The 21,229-nt window shown below is 36.8% G+C and overlaps 1 protein-coding gene across 2 annotated transcripts in view; it reads right to left on the bottom strand.

Moving 5' to 3' along the window:
• The window catches only part of Nalcn (sodium leak channel, non-selective), a 259,437-nt gene that overhangs the window by 144,553 nt on the left and 93,655 nt on the right, over positions 1–21,229 (bottom strand). For both annotated transcript variants that reach the window (XM_050150391.1, XM_050150392.1), the window contains exon 11: positions 14,672–14,803. In XM_050150391.1, the coding sequence (XP_050006348.1) occupies positions 14,672–14,803 (132 nt within the window). The remainder of the gene's footprint in view (positions 1–14,671; positions 14,804–21,229) is intronic.

Raw genomic sequence — 21,229 nt, 5'->3', positions numbered from 1 at the left:
ACAATGACATTTTATATTTATAAAACATTTTATGTATATGTATGTATATGCATATGTGCATATGAGTGTAGTTGCCTGGCAGAGGCCAGAAAGGGCATCAGATCTGCATACATCTTGAGTTACAGGCAGCTGTGAACTCTGGATATGGGTGCTGGGAACTGAAGTCTGTTCTTCTGTAAGTGTAGCCAGAGTTCTTAACCACTGGATTATCTCTCCAGGCCTAACATTTTTTAAAAAAGATATGCTTGAAACACATCAGTTAAAAACATAAGAGACTAAAGCTATATTAGACCATCAAAAACATCATTGATTTATCTAGATTTTGAGGTATATAACAAGTAGAGAAATTGAGAATCTATACCAAGTAAGAAATTTGAATACATAAATGATATATTTAAAAAATTTTTCACATAAATTCCAATATCAAGAATAACAATACTATAAAGTATACAAACACAGGTAGCATGTTTTCCCATTCTTTAACTGCTCGGAGGGTGATACTTCTTATTTTATTGAAATAGGTTATAATTTGAATTAAAATAGGCAATACTGTATTTACTTCTAAGTAAAGGACATGAAACTGAATATTGGGATTAGTTGTAATTTTATAATGTCTCAGCATACACTATAAAATTGTTAGAAATTAAATTCCTTTATTTCTGTGCTATTATTGAATATAAAAAGGATTTTATTCCACTCATATTTGGAAAATGTAGAGAAATGGAATTATAGTAATAACATTAAAAAATGGAATACTTGTGGTGGTGGTGCACACCTTTAAACCCAGCACTTGGGAGGTAGAATAAGGCACATCTGTGTGAGTTTGAGGCCAGCCTGGTCTACAAGAGCTAGTTCCAGGACAGGCTCCAAAGCTCCTCAGAGAAACCCTTTCTCAAAACAAACAGAGAAACAAACAAACATAAGAAGAACTGGAACACGAGAAGCAGTGCAGATTGTTAATTTAGACATGCATAAGGATTGTGATATTTTTGAAGGCTACCATGTCTGTAAATTCAACTTGCTTTCTAGTTTTTGCTGGACATTTCCATGCTATGAACACTCAAAAAAGGCAAAACATTTTCATTTCTAGCTGCATTTTAAATACTATCCTTATTCCCACAGATAATTTTAGTTCTCATCTCTCACCAAAGATGATTCTATGTATAAGCAGAATAAGACCATTACAGAAATCTACAACTAGTCAAAATGAAGAAAAATACTAACAGAGATTCCCAGACCCAACTGCTACATCTGCAACATAACTCCACACTGAAGGTTCAGAGACTCCAAAGACTGTCAGAGCCAGAGGAACAGAAAGTCTCCTTGGAGATAGGGTCTTCTATATTTGATAGGAAAACTGCACCCATGAAATCACAGCAATATTGGTGCTTAATATACGACCAGCACAACAATCCCGGTTGACATGAAAATATGGGTGGGGAAAATCTCACAAGACCTCATGCTTAAGAACTACAGACAATTAATGAGAGAGAGGGAAAGCAGATCTGCAGTGGTAGATTACCCACTCTTAGTGCCTATACACATAAGAGCAATATTAAACAGACTAAGTTACACACACACTTGTAACAATAATAATTAACTCTGAGATAATGTCAACATCACACGAAAATGTGAATAAGCTCTTCAGTTCACCTTTGTCTGAGGTTCCTGTTCACACACGGTGCTCTTGTCTCAGTATCTCCAGGCATGCAGGCCTTGCATTCTAAATGCCGTTGTGAAAGTTGCCTTTCTCCCTCACACACACCCTATCCCTCCAGATCAGAGGAAGGCGACCCAACGCACTTTGATCCATTTGCATAATTCCCACGGTGTTTGTTACTTATTCCACCGATATTCTCCATTTTAATTCACTGAATGAAAGCACTTGAAGGGATCATTAGGCAAACACAACCGAACACTTCTGTCTATCATCCTACACATCACAATTGAATAAAATTTTATTTAGACTCCAAGACTGCAGGGCAGGCTGGTCTCTCTCCTTCACCATTCTGCTTTAAACTTCAGAGTGCTGGCTTTACAATCGTGTGCTACCTTGCCTGTTTTATTGAGGATTTTATACATATAAGTAGGCTTTTAAAGTTTGCATTATGGGAGAAAGCACAAAAACCAGATTCATATGTTTTAAAGTTTGGAAAGTAAAAGATCACTTCCAAAAATATTTATAATAAACCACTTGCCTCCCAGGAATATCAAAAAGTTACTCTTGCCTCAAAACTTCGATCAGCAATAGCACAGTCAGATGTAATGCTTCTCATGCGTTAATGTGTGTATTTATATCTCAGAGTTAATTTCTTTTAAAAGTAATTATATTTTACTGTTCATAAGCTTGCCAATGTTCTATGGTGTTATTTTGTGTTTCTTATCAGTTTTGAGATTTTTTTATATTAAAGTCATTAATCTTTGTCTGCTAAATGTACTGAATATATTTAGTTTATAGTTCACAAGTTTGCATTATAAATTTTACACTTTCATGTCCTTTTATCTTTAGACTTTTTTTTTAAAGAAGATTTACCTCTGAAGTGGTGTGGTGGCTTGAGCCTGTAATGCCAACACCTAGGAGGGAGAGGCAGGAGTAAGCTGAGACCTTACCTCAAAATAATAGATGAAGTATGCACAGTGGAGCTGTTGGAAAATAGTGGTCAACACAGTCAGAACCATAGTATGTCATCCTATTTATCTGGACCATATTCTACAGTCTTTTCACATATTTATAAAATATATATGTGCACATATATGTGTACAAGTGCCCATGGGGTTCAGGAAGGTCATCAGATACCCTCGAGCTGGAATTGCAGATGGTTGTGACTTGATGTGGGTGCTGGGAACTGAACTCTGATCCTTTGGAGCAGCAACACGTGCTCTTATTTACTTATTTTTGTTTAAATTTCTTTTTCATTTTATATACCAACTCCAGCTCCCCCTCCCTCCTCTTCTCCTTTCTCTCTCCTTCCCACTCCTCATCTGCTCCTCAGAATGTATAAGGCCTCCCTTGGGGAGTCAGCAAAGTGCTCTTAACCACTGAATACTGTAAGCAGACTTTTCTGTCCTGCCAGCCAGTCTAAATCACAGACATGGAGACTAAATAATTATAAATGCTTGGCTGAAAATTCAGACTTTTTACTAATTAGTTCTTACCACATAAATTAATCAATTTCCATTAATCTATGTGCTGCTCCAAGGCTATTTTACTTCATCCATGAACTTCATATTGCTTCTTTCACGTCTAGCTAGTGAACTCCTCTGACTCTGCCCTTCTTCCCTGCATTGTCTTTGACTCTCCTGCCTAACCTTACCCTGTTCAGCTATTGGTCCGTCATCTTCCTTATTAAATCAATCACAGTTACATATATTCACACAGTGCAAAGGAATATTCCACAGAATACTGTCTAGACACAACTTTCACCCACTTAATACACCTTATGTGATGGTTAAATTTCAAGAAAACCAGAAAAGCTAAATATTAGGGGCTAAATATTAGGTCAAAGGCTGAATCTTAGAGGATGGGAAATGACAGAATACTGGTAAGAGACATGAGTTAAGGTTATGAGAGAGCTATAATGCTATTTTTTCTAATGCTGCCATGATTTTGATGTTGTTGCCTTTTTTTTTGTTGCAGATAAGAGGCTTAGTTAAGGTTTCTATTGATGCAATGAAATACCATGACTAAAAAGCAAGTTGAGGAGGAAAAGGTTTATTAGATTTACACTTCAGTATTGCTGTTCATCACCAAAGTCAGGACAGGAACTCAAAAAGGGCAGAATCCCATAGGCAGGAGCTGATGGAGAGGTCATGGATGGGGCCTGCTTACTGGATTGCTTCCTATGGCTTGTTCAGCCCACCTTCTTATAGAACTCAGGACCAACAGCCCAGGGATGGCACCACTCATGGGCTTGCCTCTCTTCCCTTGGTCACTAAATGAGAAAATGCCTTACAGCTGGGTCTCAGCTGAGACTCCTTCCTCTGATGTCTCTACTTATGTCAATTTGATACACAAAACCAGCCAGTACAAGTACATAAAGTATTTATTTGATAGTAAAAGCATAAAACACAATGTGAAAGCCCACAGTTTCAGAATGGCTATTTTAGCTGTTCATTGAGGTGTGCTGACTTTGGGTTTGGAAAATTGAAAAGAAGAACAAAAAGAAGGAGGAAAAGGAGGGAAGGAAGGGGGAAAGAAAGGAAGGAGAAAGAAAGAAGGGAAGGAAGGAAGGAAGGAAGGAAGGAAGGAAGGAAGGAAGGAAGGAAGGAAGGAAGGTGAGGAAGCTATGGAGAACAAACCAGTCAGCAGCGCTCCTCCATTTTATCTGCTTTGGTTTCTGCCTCTCCTCTTGCTTGAGTTCCTGCTGTTGCTTCCCTAGATTACGGACTGTAACCAGGGTGAATAAGATTAAATAGCCCTCCCTCCTAAAAAAGGTATATCTTTTTTGTTGTCATTTAAGAGAATTTATTAATAATCTTAGTAATGTACAGTCTATATGATTTAAACCTTGTACATTATCATTTAGACTTTTTGAATTTTATTATAACACATATGACATCTAATATATACCACAAAAGGCCTTCTTGTCTTCAATAAAATTACCAATATTGGATCCAGATTTTAAAAATTAGATGATGTGTGCATATGGTACATAGACATATATGCAGGAAAATACACAGATAAAACAAAAATAAATTAGGAAAACATTTCAAAAATTAAATGAATTATTGTTAAAAAAGATAGTACTGTATTTGCTCTGAGGATAGTATAGTATATTTTTGTTCAAATAATGTGTAATTGAACTCATGTGGCTAGTAAGTTGAATAGCCAGATGAATGACAAATTTTGGAAAGAAGGATGAAATTAACTGATTAGAAAAAGGCACACTTAAACATAAAAAAAAAATAGAAGCTATACCACTCTTTTAATTCAAAGATAATGCCTGAACATGTATGGGTGGCAAACTATAAATGAGTCTATTTCACTATGTTCCTATATAGACGAACCAGGCCTAGACTGTCTTTTTCAATACCTATTGAAGGTCCTTGGTACTATATACGGCGTCCCTTGTCAGCAGTCCATAAGAGAGCCTGGTCTGGTCCTTCACGTGAGCTGTTCTTACTTCTACAGCTTTCTGTATGTCGTAACCCCTAAGCAATAGATCTTACTGTTCATCCTGTAACAATGGGAAGCTTGCCCAGCCTCTGTCTTCAATCATGAAGGTTTAGCTGTTCTTCTTGTCCTTGACCCAGAATGAATTGCCATCGTATGTCTGATCAACAAGAGGTGAATCTTTTGCAGTGCTCCACAGCTTTCCTTGGACCTTCTGCTTCATCTGTGAGTGAGATGCCCAGGAAGCAGAAAGGCTTTCAGAAAGGGTAGACTTGCTTTGTCGCCTTCTAGAGAGCCTTCTTTCTCTCGAGTAAGTCCTGTGTTCCTTCAGAACCATCTGCTCTTACCATAATTGTTATAATAAAAATAAGTTAAATGAATCAATTATTTTAGTTCCAACAAATTCTGACACCTATGTTGAAGTAAATTAATCAGAAGAAATGATCAAATTATGAAAGCATATCCTTTCATAGCAGCAATCTTTGACATTATTGTTAAGTTTAATTTCATTTTCTGGGAACTTTAATTAGCTAAATTCCTTCTGACAATTCTTTTATATATATTTCTAAAATATTTTAATCTTATTATGAATTTTATCAGCCTTAGGAACATTATCAGTTTTAGACAGAGTAACAGCTCTATAATGATAAGCTGCACTATTTAGCCATTTGTTTCAAAAGTTTTCTATTGGACTATCTAGTACGCTGACAGTGCACCAGAGACATGGGGGCTGTACACAGTTGTCTGTGGCAATGAGGTGATTCATGAGGTTGACTGTATCATAAGCTACAAATGTGAACACTGCTTGACATTTCAATCACAAACACTGTAAGAACCATCAGGTTTAAACTCGGGTGAGCCTTTGTTATGCTTTGCATCTAGAATGACCCCAAAGGCTCATATTTTAAACTCTTGGTTCCAAGCATATGGCACTAGTTTTATATTATGGAGCCTTTAGTGGAAGCTTTGTTGGAGTAAATAGGTTACTGGGACTGGGCCTTTGAAGGTTATACTGCCCCTGATTCTGACCTGTGCTCTCTGTTTTCTGGTTTATGGTTATATGGAGAACTGTTACCATAGGTTCCCCACAGAATGGACTGTTCCCAGAGTCATATTTTCCCCATCACTAAAAACCAAAATTTTTGAGCTGGGAGCCAAAATAAATGTATTTTTATACATAGATTTAATTGTTGCTAATGTTATGTTTATTGAGTTTTTAAATTTTTTGTTTTCTTGCATGTTTCACCAATGCTTTCTAATTTTCCCCAACGATCATATATATATATATATATTGTGAAATGTATACCTAGACATCTTTCAATATTTTTTAATAAACTATTGTCTATTAACTTTTCATTATTGTGATGTAGAAATACTATGAATTTAGTATGCTAATTCCATATCTCACAACATTATTGTAAATTCTTATTTCTTAGAACATGCCTACAGGTTTGTTTGGAATTTTTACACTGACAAATGCATCATTGAAAGTGTTCTGTGCTCTCTTCTCTGATTTCTCTTCCCCTTTCCTTCTCTTTGTCTCTCTTTTCCTAATTATACTTCTTGGGTTTTTCTTCTGCTTTTGTTCTTCTAGTTTAGGTTCCAGGGAAATACTGGACAGAAGGAGTGACAGGAAATACACACAGCTTACTTCCGTCTGGACATGAATTTCCACCATTCATCCTTGTCATTTGTAGGTTTTCATAGATACCTTTATAATGGTAAGCAATAAAGTTTGCTTTTCTCAGTGGTTTGCTAAGGGCTTTCCTCACAAATAGTTTTATCTGATATTCTTCATGTGCTGAACTAGCTACATAGGTTTTCTTTCATTCTTAGTGGATAATATTAAAAAAACAGATTCCCTGACACTTAAGCAATTTTAAATATCCAAGATACTTGACTTTATATTAAAAGATAAAGACTATTAAGCCTTACATTATTAAGACTGATAACCTTCATGGAAACCAAGGAAATCAATAACTTCAAAACTAAGAGATAAGCTGCACTCAAGGAGAGGATCTGCAGTTCACCAGATAACTGAAAAACAGCCAGGTCCACTTATTTGGGAGGCAAGAAAATAGAAGAGGAAAAAAGCTAAGTCTCTACAGTAATCAAGACCGGGCATATTAATTTATCTACAATGATTTCTTATATAAGAATGATAAAATTTAAAAGAGAATGACCACAAAGTTAGCATGAAATGAGTCTGTTCACACAATCCGGCAGAACTACAAACAGGCGGAATGAGTGTTTCCAAGCACAGTTGGAACAATTGAATATGATTGTATTTTGTACTCTCGCAGTCTCTAGCCAAGATATATGCTCTGAGAAAAAGACACAAACAGAAACTCCTCAAAGGCTCTCCCCACCGTGGCATGAAATCAGAGATGAGAATGTTTGCAGAGAAGCACTGTATCTCATGGCAAAAGATCAAAAGCGAAGCCCTGAAGACTACAATGCCATTATCCGTGGAACAAATAAGCATCCAGGACTGGGATCAACAGCAGTGTTTTCAAAGGCCATAAAGAATGAAAGATAAAACCAAACTCTTTGTAGATATTTGAAACTCTTAAAAGACATACTTTGGAGTGATGAATATACTTCTCAGTAGAATAGGCAGAAGAATAAGAAGAAAGGACACACAGGGGACTTTCTTACTCTGTCTATTCAATGTTTTTGAATGAATACTCTGAAGCAAATGGAAAAAAATTACTTTTAAAGAACCAGGAAGATAATGGTGAGCACAAATATTTTTATGCAATATTGTCTATGTGATAGGTTTATAAAATGACTAATAATTAAGAATAAAGTGAAAAGTTGCAGATTTTTCAAAGACTGGACATTTCACATAACAGAAATGATAGGCAAAGATGAAGTATAGCCTTACATAATGAACGAAGGCTGATGGCTGTATTTGACATGCCAGGTATCTACCACGGAGAAGTTCAATCCTTCCCAACTCTTACCAGTGCAAGACAAGTTTAGTCTTAGGACCATGTTGCTTGAACAACAACCTTTCTAAAGATATATTCATCCTCTCAAGCTATAGGAACTCTAAAAACAATCAGCACGTTGGCCAGAATATGACATATAACCTCCGAAATGTCAGTTTTATAGATATTTTAGATTCCTACTGCAGTAGAGAATGATTTTAGAGCTGTCAGAAATATGGATTGGTACATGAACTGTTCACAGAGATGTAAGGTTTGAGATACACAGCCAAAATACACCTAACAACAAATTTTCCATTTGCTACCTTTTTGTTGTTTTTTTTTTTTTTTTTTGTTTGTTTGTTTTTTTGTTTTTCAAGAGACAGGGTTTCTCTGTGTAGCTTTGGTACCTGTCCTGGAACTAGTTCTTGTAGACCAGGTTGACCTCAAACTCTCGAACTCACAGAAATCTGCCTGCCTCTACTTCCAGAGTGCTGGGATTAAAGGTGTGCCTGGGTTCAATTATTTTTATTTACACAATTTTAGGTAGAAAATAATAGTTTAATAAAGACAATATAGCATTCGAGTGTGTATACTGGTAGGGAATTGCGAGAGATATTCTAAGCTTGACAAACAACATACAACTGGAAAGTTGAATGTCTGTTTCAAGAATACTTCCTCCAGGCCACGTTTAGGTTTTTATTCAGGAAAAGACAGACCGGTAAATTATGACTCCTTCTTTTCACTTGAAAAACAAAGTTTCTTAAATGAGAAATTTCTGTTAAAATTGCTCACCTCCTGTGATAGAACTTCATGTAGCACTTGGATTTTTAATGTGGACAGTCTTCTAATGAATATACAAATATCCAAATTACCATAGAGCAGAAAATGATGCCAATAATATTAATATTTGTGATTAATATAAGTATTGCCTGGATGAAAATGAAAAGTAATTTTTTAACCAGATAATTGGTCTATACTTTTTATGTTAAAGCATAATCTGGGAAATAAAAACATCTTTTTCCTGTTTCTTAGGTAATTCTAAATTTAGATATATTAATCCAAAGTAATAGAGCAAGTCTGCTGCTCTACAATAGAAGCTAAGCAGCTTAATTCATCCTCAAAGGAAGTTGATTTAGACTGTGAGTTGACTCCTAATGGGTTGTGTGGTTTATTTTGAATTTTCCTAAACAATTTATTCTATAATATGTAGAACTCTAACAAAGAAATTGCCTCTTTCAAACCTCATGATCTCTTGTGACATAGTGTGAAGTTCAGCTTTCAGAGCTCTTACATAACGCTGTTTCCTGAACACAGAGCCATTACACCCCTTGTCTTCAACCGCTGCCATCATAGCTGTTTGGGGGAATTAAATGAGATAATGAATTTCTTTAAAGTCCTTAGAACTTAATAGGTTTTCCAAAAAGTGGTAGCTATGAGAATTCTACTTGGAAAGCTCTGTGCTACTGTAGCTCATACAACATCCAGCATATTGCTTGCTTTTGTAAATAGACTTTTATAAAATTAAGCTGTCTTGAGACCACATTCACTTTGGAACAAAGGTGGCTGAATTGAGGAGCAGACAGAGAGTTGGTGGCCTACAGAGTCTAACAGATGTTTTTAGCTCTTCAAAAAATTTTTGTGATTCTTGGCTTAAACTGAAAGAAAATATTTGCTTAAAAAGTACATTTAGCTAGAACAAAATAAATCACTATGACTTAATATAAATTTTTTTATTTAAAAAGATGGGCTACGAGAATTTGAAGGAAGTCCATGTGAAAGACTTTGAGACACCTTAGCACTACTGCACCCCCCATCCTGGGAACCAGGCCTCTAGCATTAGGAGGCACCTTAGCATTACTGCACCCCCCTTCCTGGGAACCAGGTCCCTAGTAACCAGCCACGCGTGCACGGGAGCTTTGAGTACTTTCCATCCCCATTGTAGTCCTTCTCCTCTCGAGGCTGAGGGACCTCTGCCGTGGCAGAATAAAAATTCCTCTTGCTATTGCATCAACCGTGCTGTGAGTGTCTCTTGGGGCGACCTCCTCCTTGGTGGGGCTTTAGGGCCCAACACATGCATATTCTAAGAGACTCAAACACCAAAAGTCAGTGCATCTATTGGAACAGATTTTGATTGTTTAAGTAGTTCAATGATAAGCCGATGTCTGTAGATTACTTAAGTAAATAGAATCTTATGCCTAGCTTATTTATTTCCTTTTCCTTCCAGGATTTCAAAGAGTTAGTCATTGCACTTATTTATTTAATTATCTACCTTTTTATTGAGAAACATTTGACATGTAATAGGTGTATTTATATAGTGTACTAACTTGCTGGGCTGGGTATACATACATGCTTATGAAACCATCACCACCAGTGCCACAGACATGTCCATACCCTCCTGAATTGTCCTCCTAGCATATCCCTTCTTCTTGATGTTCATGTTAGATGCTGCAATAACACTTCCTACAAAATCTATGCTCCTAAAATTTTTACATGTTCAATGTCATGTCATTAGCAGTGGGTACTTATGTAGAGAGGATTTACCTCAAGACATGGCTCGTTTTTAAACTTAAGTTTGTGTTATTGGTTTGAGAAGGACAACAAGTTAGGATATATCTATAAAAAGTATTTCAGGTTTTGCCTGGTTTTGCTGCCCCATCTTAGCTCTATGGTTGTTATTTTTAATGTTATCAATAAAACTATAAAAATTGACAAGGAATAATCACCTGCCTCAAGACTCTACCAGCATTTAAGTATCAATTAATGAACTCTACAATAGAAATTCTTTGATACCTTGTTTCAATTTTTATAGTATAATGAAAGATCAAGTCATCTCCAGGGTATGTGGCCACTTCATTTACTCCCTAGCACATGGTATAACAAGTATCTACTGTGGGAAGAATACAGAAGTGATGCCCATGCAATCGCTAATATTAGTACTCCTGCAGGAGAGATTGGTGCTCCTCGAGAGAATGGCAATATCCTATTACCATGATGATCTCTGTTCTCCAGAATGCTGGTCATCACTCCTTAAACCTCTGATGTAATTCTTTTGTGCAATGTGGAATCTTTATTTTCGCCTCTATGACATGGCCTTGTAAGCATTATGTTTCTATTTTAAACAATCCCTTCTACTTTATCAAGTTCCATGTGCAGATTATACCTCATGCACATGTCTTTGCCTCCAGTGTTTTTCTCCCAAGTATATTACATAATTCTCTACTACACACATCCCTTTGTACAAGAGGGAGTCCATGCTGCTATGTTCTGTGGCATACAATAAGTGAATAAGGAAAAGATGCTCCATCCATTCATCCTAGAAACCCCATGATAGAATTCCATCAGGATAAATCAACCTCTGACTCCATCTCCCCACTGTCTACTCAACTTTCCACCAACCACTCATGCACCTTGTCTAAGAACTCAGCAACTCTCAGGCTATGGTGGTTCCTTGCACTCTTGTCGTAACCCCATTCTTATGTTTAATCTATCAATCTTGACACAACACACTAATTTTTATTCTTTATTATCAAAGTTATGGTGCAACTGGAAGTCTTGAATTCCTGTTTCAGGCCATGGTTACTTTCTTATTCTCCCACTTCAGTCAAATGTGTGTTTTGATCATATAGAGATCTTGAGTATTTTATTTCCCTTTCATTCTTCTCTATTTTATCAATTTCCATTGCCAACCAGAGCCACCTGGCCTTCAGTTCATCTGCTTTGTGAATCATCCCTATTTTCCCATCTCTTTGTTTCTCAGCTCTCCCATTCTAAAGCTGGGTCAGCTTGAACATTGCCTTTCTTCTTTCTTATGTAAGACTCAGGACAGTTATTATCTTTCATGTGATGTCACTGTTAAGTCCATATTGTGAAAATTTGTTTGAATCTTTAACACTGCACTTGAAGTGTCTTTTATTATTGTTATTATTAATTTATTCATAATTAATTTTTAATTAAGATTAATTAATTTTAATTAATTAAAATTAATTAATTTAATAATAATTTATTATTAATATATTGTTAATAATAATATATTTGGCTTAATCTCCCCAATTTACTTAAGCTTCACATTTTATTGTGCCATTTACTTCAATGTCCATCCACTTCTCACTACTTGAGAGAAATAAAATTCAGTGAGGACCCACCTCTCCAATCCATATCCGTTCTTTATGTTAAAACCTTATCATAAAACATCCCTGATGTGGGATGTTCTTCTGTAGGCTGCGCATATGTGTTGCTTTTATTGGTTGATGAATGAAGGTGATTTGGCCTATAGCATGACAGAATATAGTTAGGTGGGAAATCCAAGCAGAGAATCAGGTGAAGAAAGGTAGGGTGAGAGAGTTGCCAGTGAGCTGCCAGAGCAGCAAGATGTACTAGAGAACAGGTAATGCCACAAAGTCATATAGTGATACACAGATTATTGGAATTTATCAGTAAGAGCTAGCCAATAATAAGTCTGAGTCATCAGTCAAGCAATTATAATTAATATTAAGCCTCTGAATGATTATTTTTGAGCGGCCGTGGTCACTATAAGTCTATGTTTTTGTTTATGCTATAAAATGTTTACATTCATTTGATCATTTTGATTGTGTATCTATATGACTTGATATCTGTCTGTGTGCAAATTTGTGCAATGACACATGTTAGTATAACCTATATTGATTTTCCCTTTTTCAACTTGCGGATTGAGGACTGAAGTCAGGTCATCAGACTTGGATGGAAGTATCTTTAGCAACTGAGCTACCTTGTCAGCCCATTTCTACTTAATGATATTTCTTGCTGAGTTTGCAGCAAAGCTGTTACTTCTTTGGTGTGTATGTAGATATAATTTACTCATGAGATTCTCCATTCTTTCACCACTGGTATTGTTTACCACCTGTTTTCTTGATGCCTGTAAGGGTATAACCTGAAACTATCAGATCAATGCCATGTCACAGCTATTCCTAGGCAGTGGAAGTTAGGATCAGGGGATTTTGTTACAGGAAATAGAACTCTACAAGGAGGATGGGGTTTATAAATGATTCCACAGAAGTTTCTTAACATCTACATAGATGCTTATATTCAACTTATGTATGTGCGTGATTCTTTTTCAGAAAAGTTTGTGTGTGTGTGAACTGAATTTTTATTAACCCGTTCCATTTTTAATGTGTTAGGGGTGTTTTGAGTTCCTAAGAGAACTCAATTACAAAATAAATTGCTTTCTATATGATAATGTTATTTTAGTAAACAAAATTAAAGTGTGGCTTTCTGGTTTTAAGTTTGTTTTTCTCATATATGGGGTTTTTGAAGTGTAGCATCATTAAATTTGTATATCTCTTTTATACAATGAATGGGTCTCTATAAATCAATCCATTTTTCCATAAATATATGGCCATTGAATTGTGAGATTTGCTTTAGACTTAAAACAGTGGTCTTTGAAGACGATTAAAAATATTCAAGAATTAGACCTCAATTTCCTTTACCAGAGTCCAGGCTGGTCCTGGGGACCCCAGATCATTGCCTAGCCCAATTATGATCTGAGAGGCTTCACCCAGCAATTGATGGAAACAGATGCAGTGAAGCACAGCCAAATATTAGGTGGGCCTTGGAAAATCCTGTGGAGGAGGGGGAAGAAGCTTTATGGGAGCCAGAGGGGCCAAGAGCACCATGGGAAAATATACAGAGTCAGCTAGCTTGGCCTCATGGGATCTCACAGAGACTGAATCATCGTCCAGAGAACTTGCATGGGACTCACTTGTGCCCTTTTTACTTGTGTTTCCCATATGTTGCTTCATCTTCTTGTGGGACTCCTGGCAGAGGGAGTGGGGGGTTGTCACTGACTCTGTTGCCTGCTTTGGGACTCTTCCCTCTTGCTGGGTTGCCTCCTCCATCCTCAATAGGAGAGGAGGTGCCTAGTCTTGCTGCAACTTTATACACTTTGCTTGCTGGGTACTTTTCTGAAGGGAAGGTGGAGGAAGTGGATGGGGAGAGGGACTGGGAGGAGAGGGGGGATGGAGGGGAAACTGTGATCAGGCTGGGAAAAATTAATTAGTTGATTAATTTAAAAATTAAGAATTAGGTCCAGTGAGATGCTTCATTGCTGCCCAAGTCTAATGACTTCAGGTTAATTTGATGTGGTGCATGTACAGATGGGTAATGACCAAATCAGGGCAATTAGCACATCCATCATTTTAAACATTCCTCCTCTGTGTGGTTTGGCATCCTCAGCTCAGGTGTTAACCCCTGAGCCTCTGGTGTAGTAATTACTGTAGTGGCATTTTCAGTTTACCCGCATCCTCCCCCACAATGGAGCTGACTAGTCTCTTTCTGAGTTTCTGAACCTGGGATAACTTACAGCAGTAGAAGTATGCTACCACAGTATGACAAAAGGACACAAAATGAGAGGTTGTTAGGAAAACAGAAAGATCTGGACTAAGACTCAAAGGGCAAAGAAAGGTTACCTTGGCAACTTAACTGCTGTGGAGAAGCCTGCCCAGGCTCATGGTGACAGGAAATGAGTCAAACAAGTGACCAGAAGAATCTCTTAAGTGGCAGATGATGGGTCAGCTCAGGAGGCAGTCAAGTAAAGGCCCTTGACGAGGCTCCTCTGCGTATAGCGCTGCTGCACATACCTCCAGCGACTTACCTCTGCGAGGTAGAATTCATCATACTGCCTTCTGAAGTTTTCTCCCTTGTAGTAGTTGCTGGCGGCGACTATCACGTCCACAGTCACCATGCTCAGAATAAACATGTGGAAAACGGATGACCGCATCATTTTCTGAGGAGGCAAAACCGATAGGTAAATCCTTCACAAAGACACAAACATCACCACTAACTGTCATGTGAGTGGTGATATATTTTGAGGGACAACACACCTATGGGACAGTATGGCAGTGAAAAACAGTATTTCCAGGGCCACTGATCAATGTCTTTCTTGCTCAACAGTGAGACCAAAGGAAGCCATTTCTTTCAATGAGTTAAAGATGTAGAGGAACATAGTTTCAGAAATCTTCAGTTAAAATTGGAAAATACATTTAATTTCACTTGTATATGCTTGAATTCTTGGACATTAGGTTGTTTTGACCTTGAGTTGTGAATATATGAAAAATAGTTTTCATAATGGTTATTCTGAAAAACAAGCATGTCTGTTTGGTATCAAGGAGGATAATAAAACATTTTGCTGATGGTTATAAAGTTGTAAAGAGGGAGAAACAGAAGACTTATTTTTCCTTTATTGCTTATATAAATTCTGAAAATAATCTTGTAATGAATAATGACTGTCTGTTGAGCTTATATCTAGAGCTGTTCTAGAATTTTACATAGATTAACTCAATTAAAGTTGATGATAGTCCTAGGATGTTATTCTAATTTGATGAATAAGAAAACTGAGACTCCAAGAAGTTAAGTAATTTTCTCCACTGTCACATAAGAATCAAGGCTGGACTCAGGATTGGGGATTAAATCTGGTCCAAGTCCATTTCCTTTATTGGAGTGGAGCTAACTAAGCATTAAAAACAGGTATCACAGTAGCTGCCATGTGTTGAATGTTTATTATGTGTCAAGCCATTTATGTAATGCTAATCATGCTGCATCTATTAATGCTACAGCTCTAAACAGTAGCATATGTGACATGTATTATACACAGCGTTCGTAGGACTTAGGTTGTTTGTTCAAGACCACACAACAGAATGCATCAGAACCAAGCTCTACCACCAAGTCTGTTTGAAGCCTGTTCTGTGATTTTACTGCATTGTGAGGAAGAGATCATCTAAGTGGAGGCTTTGGACACAGAGAGCAACCGCTCAGGACTGAGGCTACCATATGGTCTCTTCCTTTATTTTTTTTTTTTGGTATTAGAAGGAAATTTATTAAAGACTCATAAATAGGAGAGAGTGCATGAGAGCTTGATAAAGGAAGAGAGAGAATATGAATTTGAATGAGGCATGGAGCGAGAACTGTGCCTTTCATTTAGACATGGAGATCCGTACTGTGGCAGATAAACGTATAGCACAAAGTGGAGGCAGGTGGGGAGTAAGGCTTCAGAGAAAAGCTTGCATAGGCTTTGCTAACACCCCAAAGCAAAACCTTTCTGAGGCAGAACATAGAAAGCAGTCACATCTTCTCTTCTTGAGGCTTCTTTTCTTCCCCATACTATGGACACTGTGTCCCTGCCCTGTGACTTGACTGACAAGTTCCTTAGCAGTGCAACTGAAAGAACCTACATAATTCTCAGCCTGAGATAAAGTGTACTTGAAAGATGTCCAAGGCATCATCTCACCTAGCCCTCTCTAACAGAATGGGGTGTAGCCCAGCCCAGTTGGGGGTAGCCAAATTGTCTGCAGCGGAGACTCCACCACTTCCTGGTGTTGTACCTCTGAATAAGTCACGTAAGCCCCAGGTGCAGTCACTGCACCTCAGTTTTCTTCACAGTAAGTGGACACAATTTGCACAAAACGTTTATTACCATTTTTAAATAAGACATCTATAAGGATGTGCTAATATGCTGCAGGCCCTATATAGACTTCTAGTCCAAACAAATGCCATTTTATGATCCAGATATGTTTCTGTCAGGAATGAGAAATTAATCACACAAGGCGAATGAATTAATTATATTGGGCATCTCTGAGCTCAGAACCAAGGAAGATAAACCAAAGTGATAAAAAACCTAATAAATCTAGAGATGTCTGAACCAAGAGAAAAGTCAATTTTCCATGAAGCTTCATGTCCTTCCTGGCAATTGAACACTTTTCTATCTTTTTCTCTTTGACTTTATTTTATCAATATTATAAAAATCGAATTCAAAAACTGTCAATCAACCTGTTTGTATGGCCATCAAGTTACTTGCAGGAACTACTGATCATTGTAACACAGATAAGGAAATCAGTTGTCAAATTTCTATTCTTATTAGAATTTGCATTGTTATTTCCTCTTTCTTTGCATTGTGAGTTAAATTCCATGCCCATCACTTCCTTTCTATACCCTTTTCAACATAATGTTCTATTAAAAACATGTCACCCGATTTCTATTTTATTAGCAAGACAGAAAAGCTATGACTTTTTCTGTTTTCCTTCACTTTGGATTTAGGTCTTAAGTAAACTGTTATTACAGAAAGGTCCAAACAAAGCTTTCAGCCATGGCTGTCAAAAAACTTTGAAATTGGTTTTTTAACTGTCACAGCTTGGCTTTGGAGCTGTCATTATAATTAGGTTATTTTTTTTTGTCTGAATGTCTATGTATCTCTGTTGGTAGAGTCATTAAAATAATCACTCACAATGGAGTTTGATATGCTATAATAACCGTGGCTTGGTTGACTTGCTCCTGCGTAATAACTTTCAATCATTAAATAAGAATGAGGGTGATAAGTATGTGTAGAAACCAAATTTAAATATTCAAACTAGTGACTCTACCTTTAATATGAAAGCTAGTGACAGAGGCCACTGGAACTAATTCAGTCAACCAGTGATGTAAAATGACTGATAGTATTAAATGTGCCCACATTCTTGTGTTGCAGGAGTCCAAGTCTATCCCTTCAGTTTTCACTTTCTTATGCAAATTAGCATAGAGAAAATTGTTGAAGTTGAATAGATCTCACAAAACACTACAAAACTTGAGGCTTCCACACTTCTACTACTTAACATAAATGTAGGTTCTACCTACCATCTATTTATCTATACACACACACACACACACACACACACTTTCCATGAACATCCACATGTACAAATTTAAGTGCATGTATATATGTGTTGTATTTTTATTTCTTTATACATGTAGTATAAGAATTTTCAGACATCTGTATTCAAGCTTTTTAAAGTTCCTTCATTTAAAATGACATTTTAGCTCACTTTTTGTTAAGGTAGAGGACAGAAGAGAAGGCTCAGTATCTAAGAATGATTGTTGCTCTTCTAGATGATCCATATTCTGGTCCCCATACCCACATAAGGCAGCGCACAACCTTCTGTAATTCCAGCATCAGGGATTCCAACAGCATCTTCTTATCTCAGTGGGTATATATATACATATATACATACCCAGATATACATACAAAGACATAAATAAAAATAAAAATAGAACCACCTTTTAAAATCCTTTGAAAAATTATCAGTCAACTTTTGAATAATTTTCAGTTTTACTTTGCTCCAAAAACCATTTATTTGTATAAATGACCATTGGAGTTACAAAGACATGAAGAGACTTTAATAGAATCTTTCCCAAGGCATCAAAATCTGTCAGAAACACTAGAGACTTTCTACTCAAAGGGTCTCTGGGTCAGCTGCACCCTTGAAGGTGCTTAGAAGTGCAAGAACGAAGACTGCTTCCTAGCCACAAAATATTGAAATCTGTAACTTTTACAAGGTCCCTAGGTGGAATCTGGTTTTAAGTTCAAGATTAAGAATTTGTGCAGTGGATAATACTCATTGATTAAAACGATAAACTGGATTAAGTAGAGTCTAACAAAGACTGGCTGAATATAGTCGTTATAGTAGGAGCACTAGATCCCCAAATGGATGGCAGTTCCTTCCCATCCAAGTCCATGGCAAAGAACTAGTTAGACAAAAGGGTTTGCAACATAAGGGGACTTTCTGAAGCCACAATTACAGACTCTTAAAAAATGGCAGAGGATGAGGTAGCTTCAAAGGCTAGAAAATAAAAGGGAATAACCTTAGTTTTCAAAAAACAATGGAGTGCCACTGATGTCTCATTTTTTTTCTCCAAGGAAAATGAGTTTTGGCGTCTGATCTGCAGCACATGGTGAATTTGTATTGTTTTAAGTAACTAAGTTTGTGGACATTTGTTTCAACCACAATGGGAAACCATAGAGCACTGTCTATTATTTTGGTAGACATCATCTTAAATTATTCTTTAGGGAAATGATTGAACACACCTGTCCAGTACTAAGACTTAACTATGGTCTCCCCACAGGGTGACTCATAAGTAATATGCTGTAAATACTTTTGCTTCAAATGTAAACAACACTATAGTAACTGTATGTTTCATATTGCACTGCGCTAGGAAGTGCCAGGAGAGAATAATGTAATGGTGCAAAGGCCAAGAACAATACATATAACTTTTATACTAGTTCATAGCTGAGGGAGGAGCTCAACGATTGAGTGCCAGTCTAGCTAGTATGCACCAAGTCTGTGCTCATGCAAAAACAAAAGAGAAAGAAAAACATTAGCTTTGAGTCCCATTGTCTAAGGAAAACCTTCATGAGGCTGTAAGTAAAGCTATGTGGGGAAAGAGCTCCTTCTGCCATTAAAATCTATATTAACAAGAAGTTGTATCATGAGAAGAGTCAGTCTGTACTAGAGTGCTCGGTCTGTGCCAAGCTTCATTTCAAGTACACTGATTCAATGGCAATGCTGATGCAATGACACCATTTGGTCCTCAAGATTCTTGGCATTTGGTGTTGTGTCATCTCCCTTTATCAGGAAGAAATAGACTTCTTTGAAAGGATGAGTAGTGTTCCAATCACATTAAGTTGGAAAGCATTCTCAAATGTTTTGGGAACAAAGCAGGTGTTCTTTGCCTTCTCTTGAGCAGTCAAGAAGCCCTTGACATGGCTCTAGATGCTAAAATAGATGTGAAGCAGTATCTTTGCTGAGGGTTTGTCTGGGAATAAAAGGGAGAAGCACATGAAGCTTGTGCTTAAAACCTGAAGACAGTTTGTTCTGTACAGAAGGATGTAAGATATCATAATATAATGGAATGTTAATTTTAAGACTAGTTAAGTCTGTGCCTGACTTAACCTCTCTATGACAGTATTTTCTCTTCTAGAAAATATATGCTTTATCTACATATTCTATTGAAGCATGAATATAAGCAGGCCTATTTAATGCAGTATGTAGCCTAGGAGACATCATAAACACTGTATTGGAAAACTGGAGGACTTTAAAAATACAGGTACAATCAGTTGCTTATGGAGGAAGGTAAGAGAGATAAAACATAAGAGATTAATGAAAAGAAATAACAAATCTTGAGGCAGATTATGAAGATTCATAGATTTCCAAAATGTCTAAAGTGATCTTTTTTTTGGTTGTTTGTTTATGTGTTTATGGGGAAATACTTCTATTAATTTTTAGCTAATATTTTTCCATGAAATAGTGCCTTTGAGAGCCTTAAGATTCTGTAGATAAAACTTCCAAAACAGAACATTTGTGGACTTAGAGTATGATATTAGAATATGATATCTTTATGAATACCATAGCTCAGAAGTTGAATCTTTCATTTGCTTATTGAATGAACAAAATATACTACCTTGGGTAAAAATAAACTTTCTGCTATTAAACATTGCATCATTTGGGTATTAAAATTTGAATGTTATTTGGATTTTAAAATGAATAATTTAGAGAACAATGCATTTATAAGGTACAATTTTCAGAAAACATATTGCATATGATCTGTGAACATATGAATAAGAACATAAAAGAAAACCTGTCTCAACAAACCAAAAAAAGAATGAGAACATAAGAATGAGCAATTTCACAAAACCTAAAATAAATCTCCCATTCACAAGTGTTGTATCCTTATTGAGATGATGTCTGCATGCTAATATTTCTATAATTGATATAAAAATGGATCCACCCAATTCAAATATTTTTTAGTTATCTAATAATACTGAAAACAGACCAGTGTATTCCCTTCTAGAGTGAGTCTTTCTTAATCACCTGTTCTTGGAGAGGGAGGACAGGGTCCACTAGTAACTCTCCACAAGGATATTGAGAATCTATGATACAACAAATACCTTCTCATCTGCTATGCCTTAAAAGTTTCCTGCTCTTTTCTTTGAGAAAGAAAGATAAAAGTGAATATCTGGAAATCAAATTGCAAGAAGAAAACTCTCATAAATCCTTTTAAACTCTTGTCCAGAATCAGCCCACTGTTATGTTCTTAAATTGGTATTTAATTAACTATCAATTAATATTGGTAGTCTGATGTGGGAGTGTCATATATCAATCTGTTGATTTCATTGGTTAAGTTATAATAAACCAACTGCTTGGCCTCAGCTTGGAACATAGATGGGAGGAGTAAACAGAATAGAATTCTGGGCGGAAGAGGAAGTGAGGTCAGACTCTGCCCTGCTTCCAGAGAGACCCGACAGCTCTGCTGGAGCAGAGATGCCATGCTCAGCTCTCCCAGGCAGCTGCAACCCACGATGGACTTAGGCTAGAATCTTTCCGGTAAGCGCACCTTGGGGTGCTTA

This window comes from Alexandromys fortis, unplaced genomic scaffold, assembly GCF_014885135.2.
Source record: "Alexandromys fortis isolate MF-2015 unplaced genomic scaffold, M_Fortis_MF-2015_v1.1 scaffold_66, whole genome shotgun sequence".
NCBI lineage: Eukaryota > Metazoa > Chordata > Mammalia > Rodentia > Cricetidae > Alexandromys > Alexandromys fortis.
This window is presented reverse-complemented; position numbering and strand designations above follow the sequence as displayed.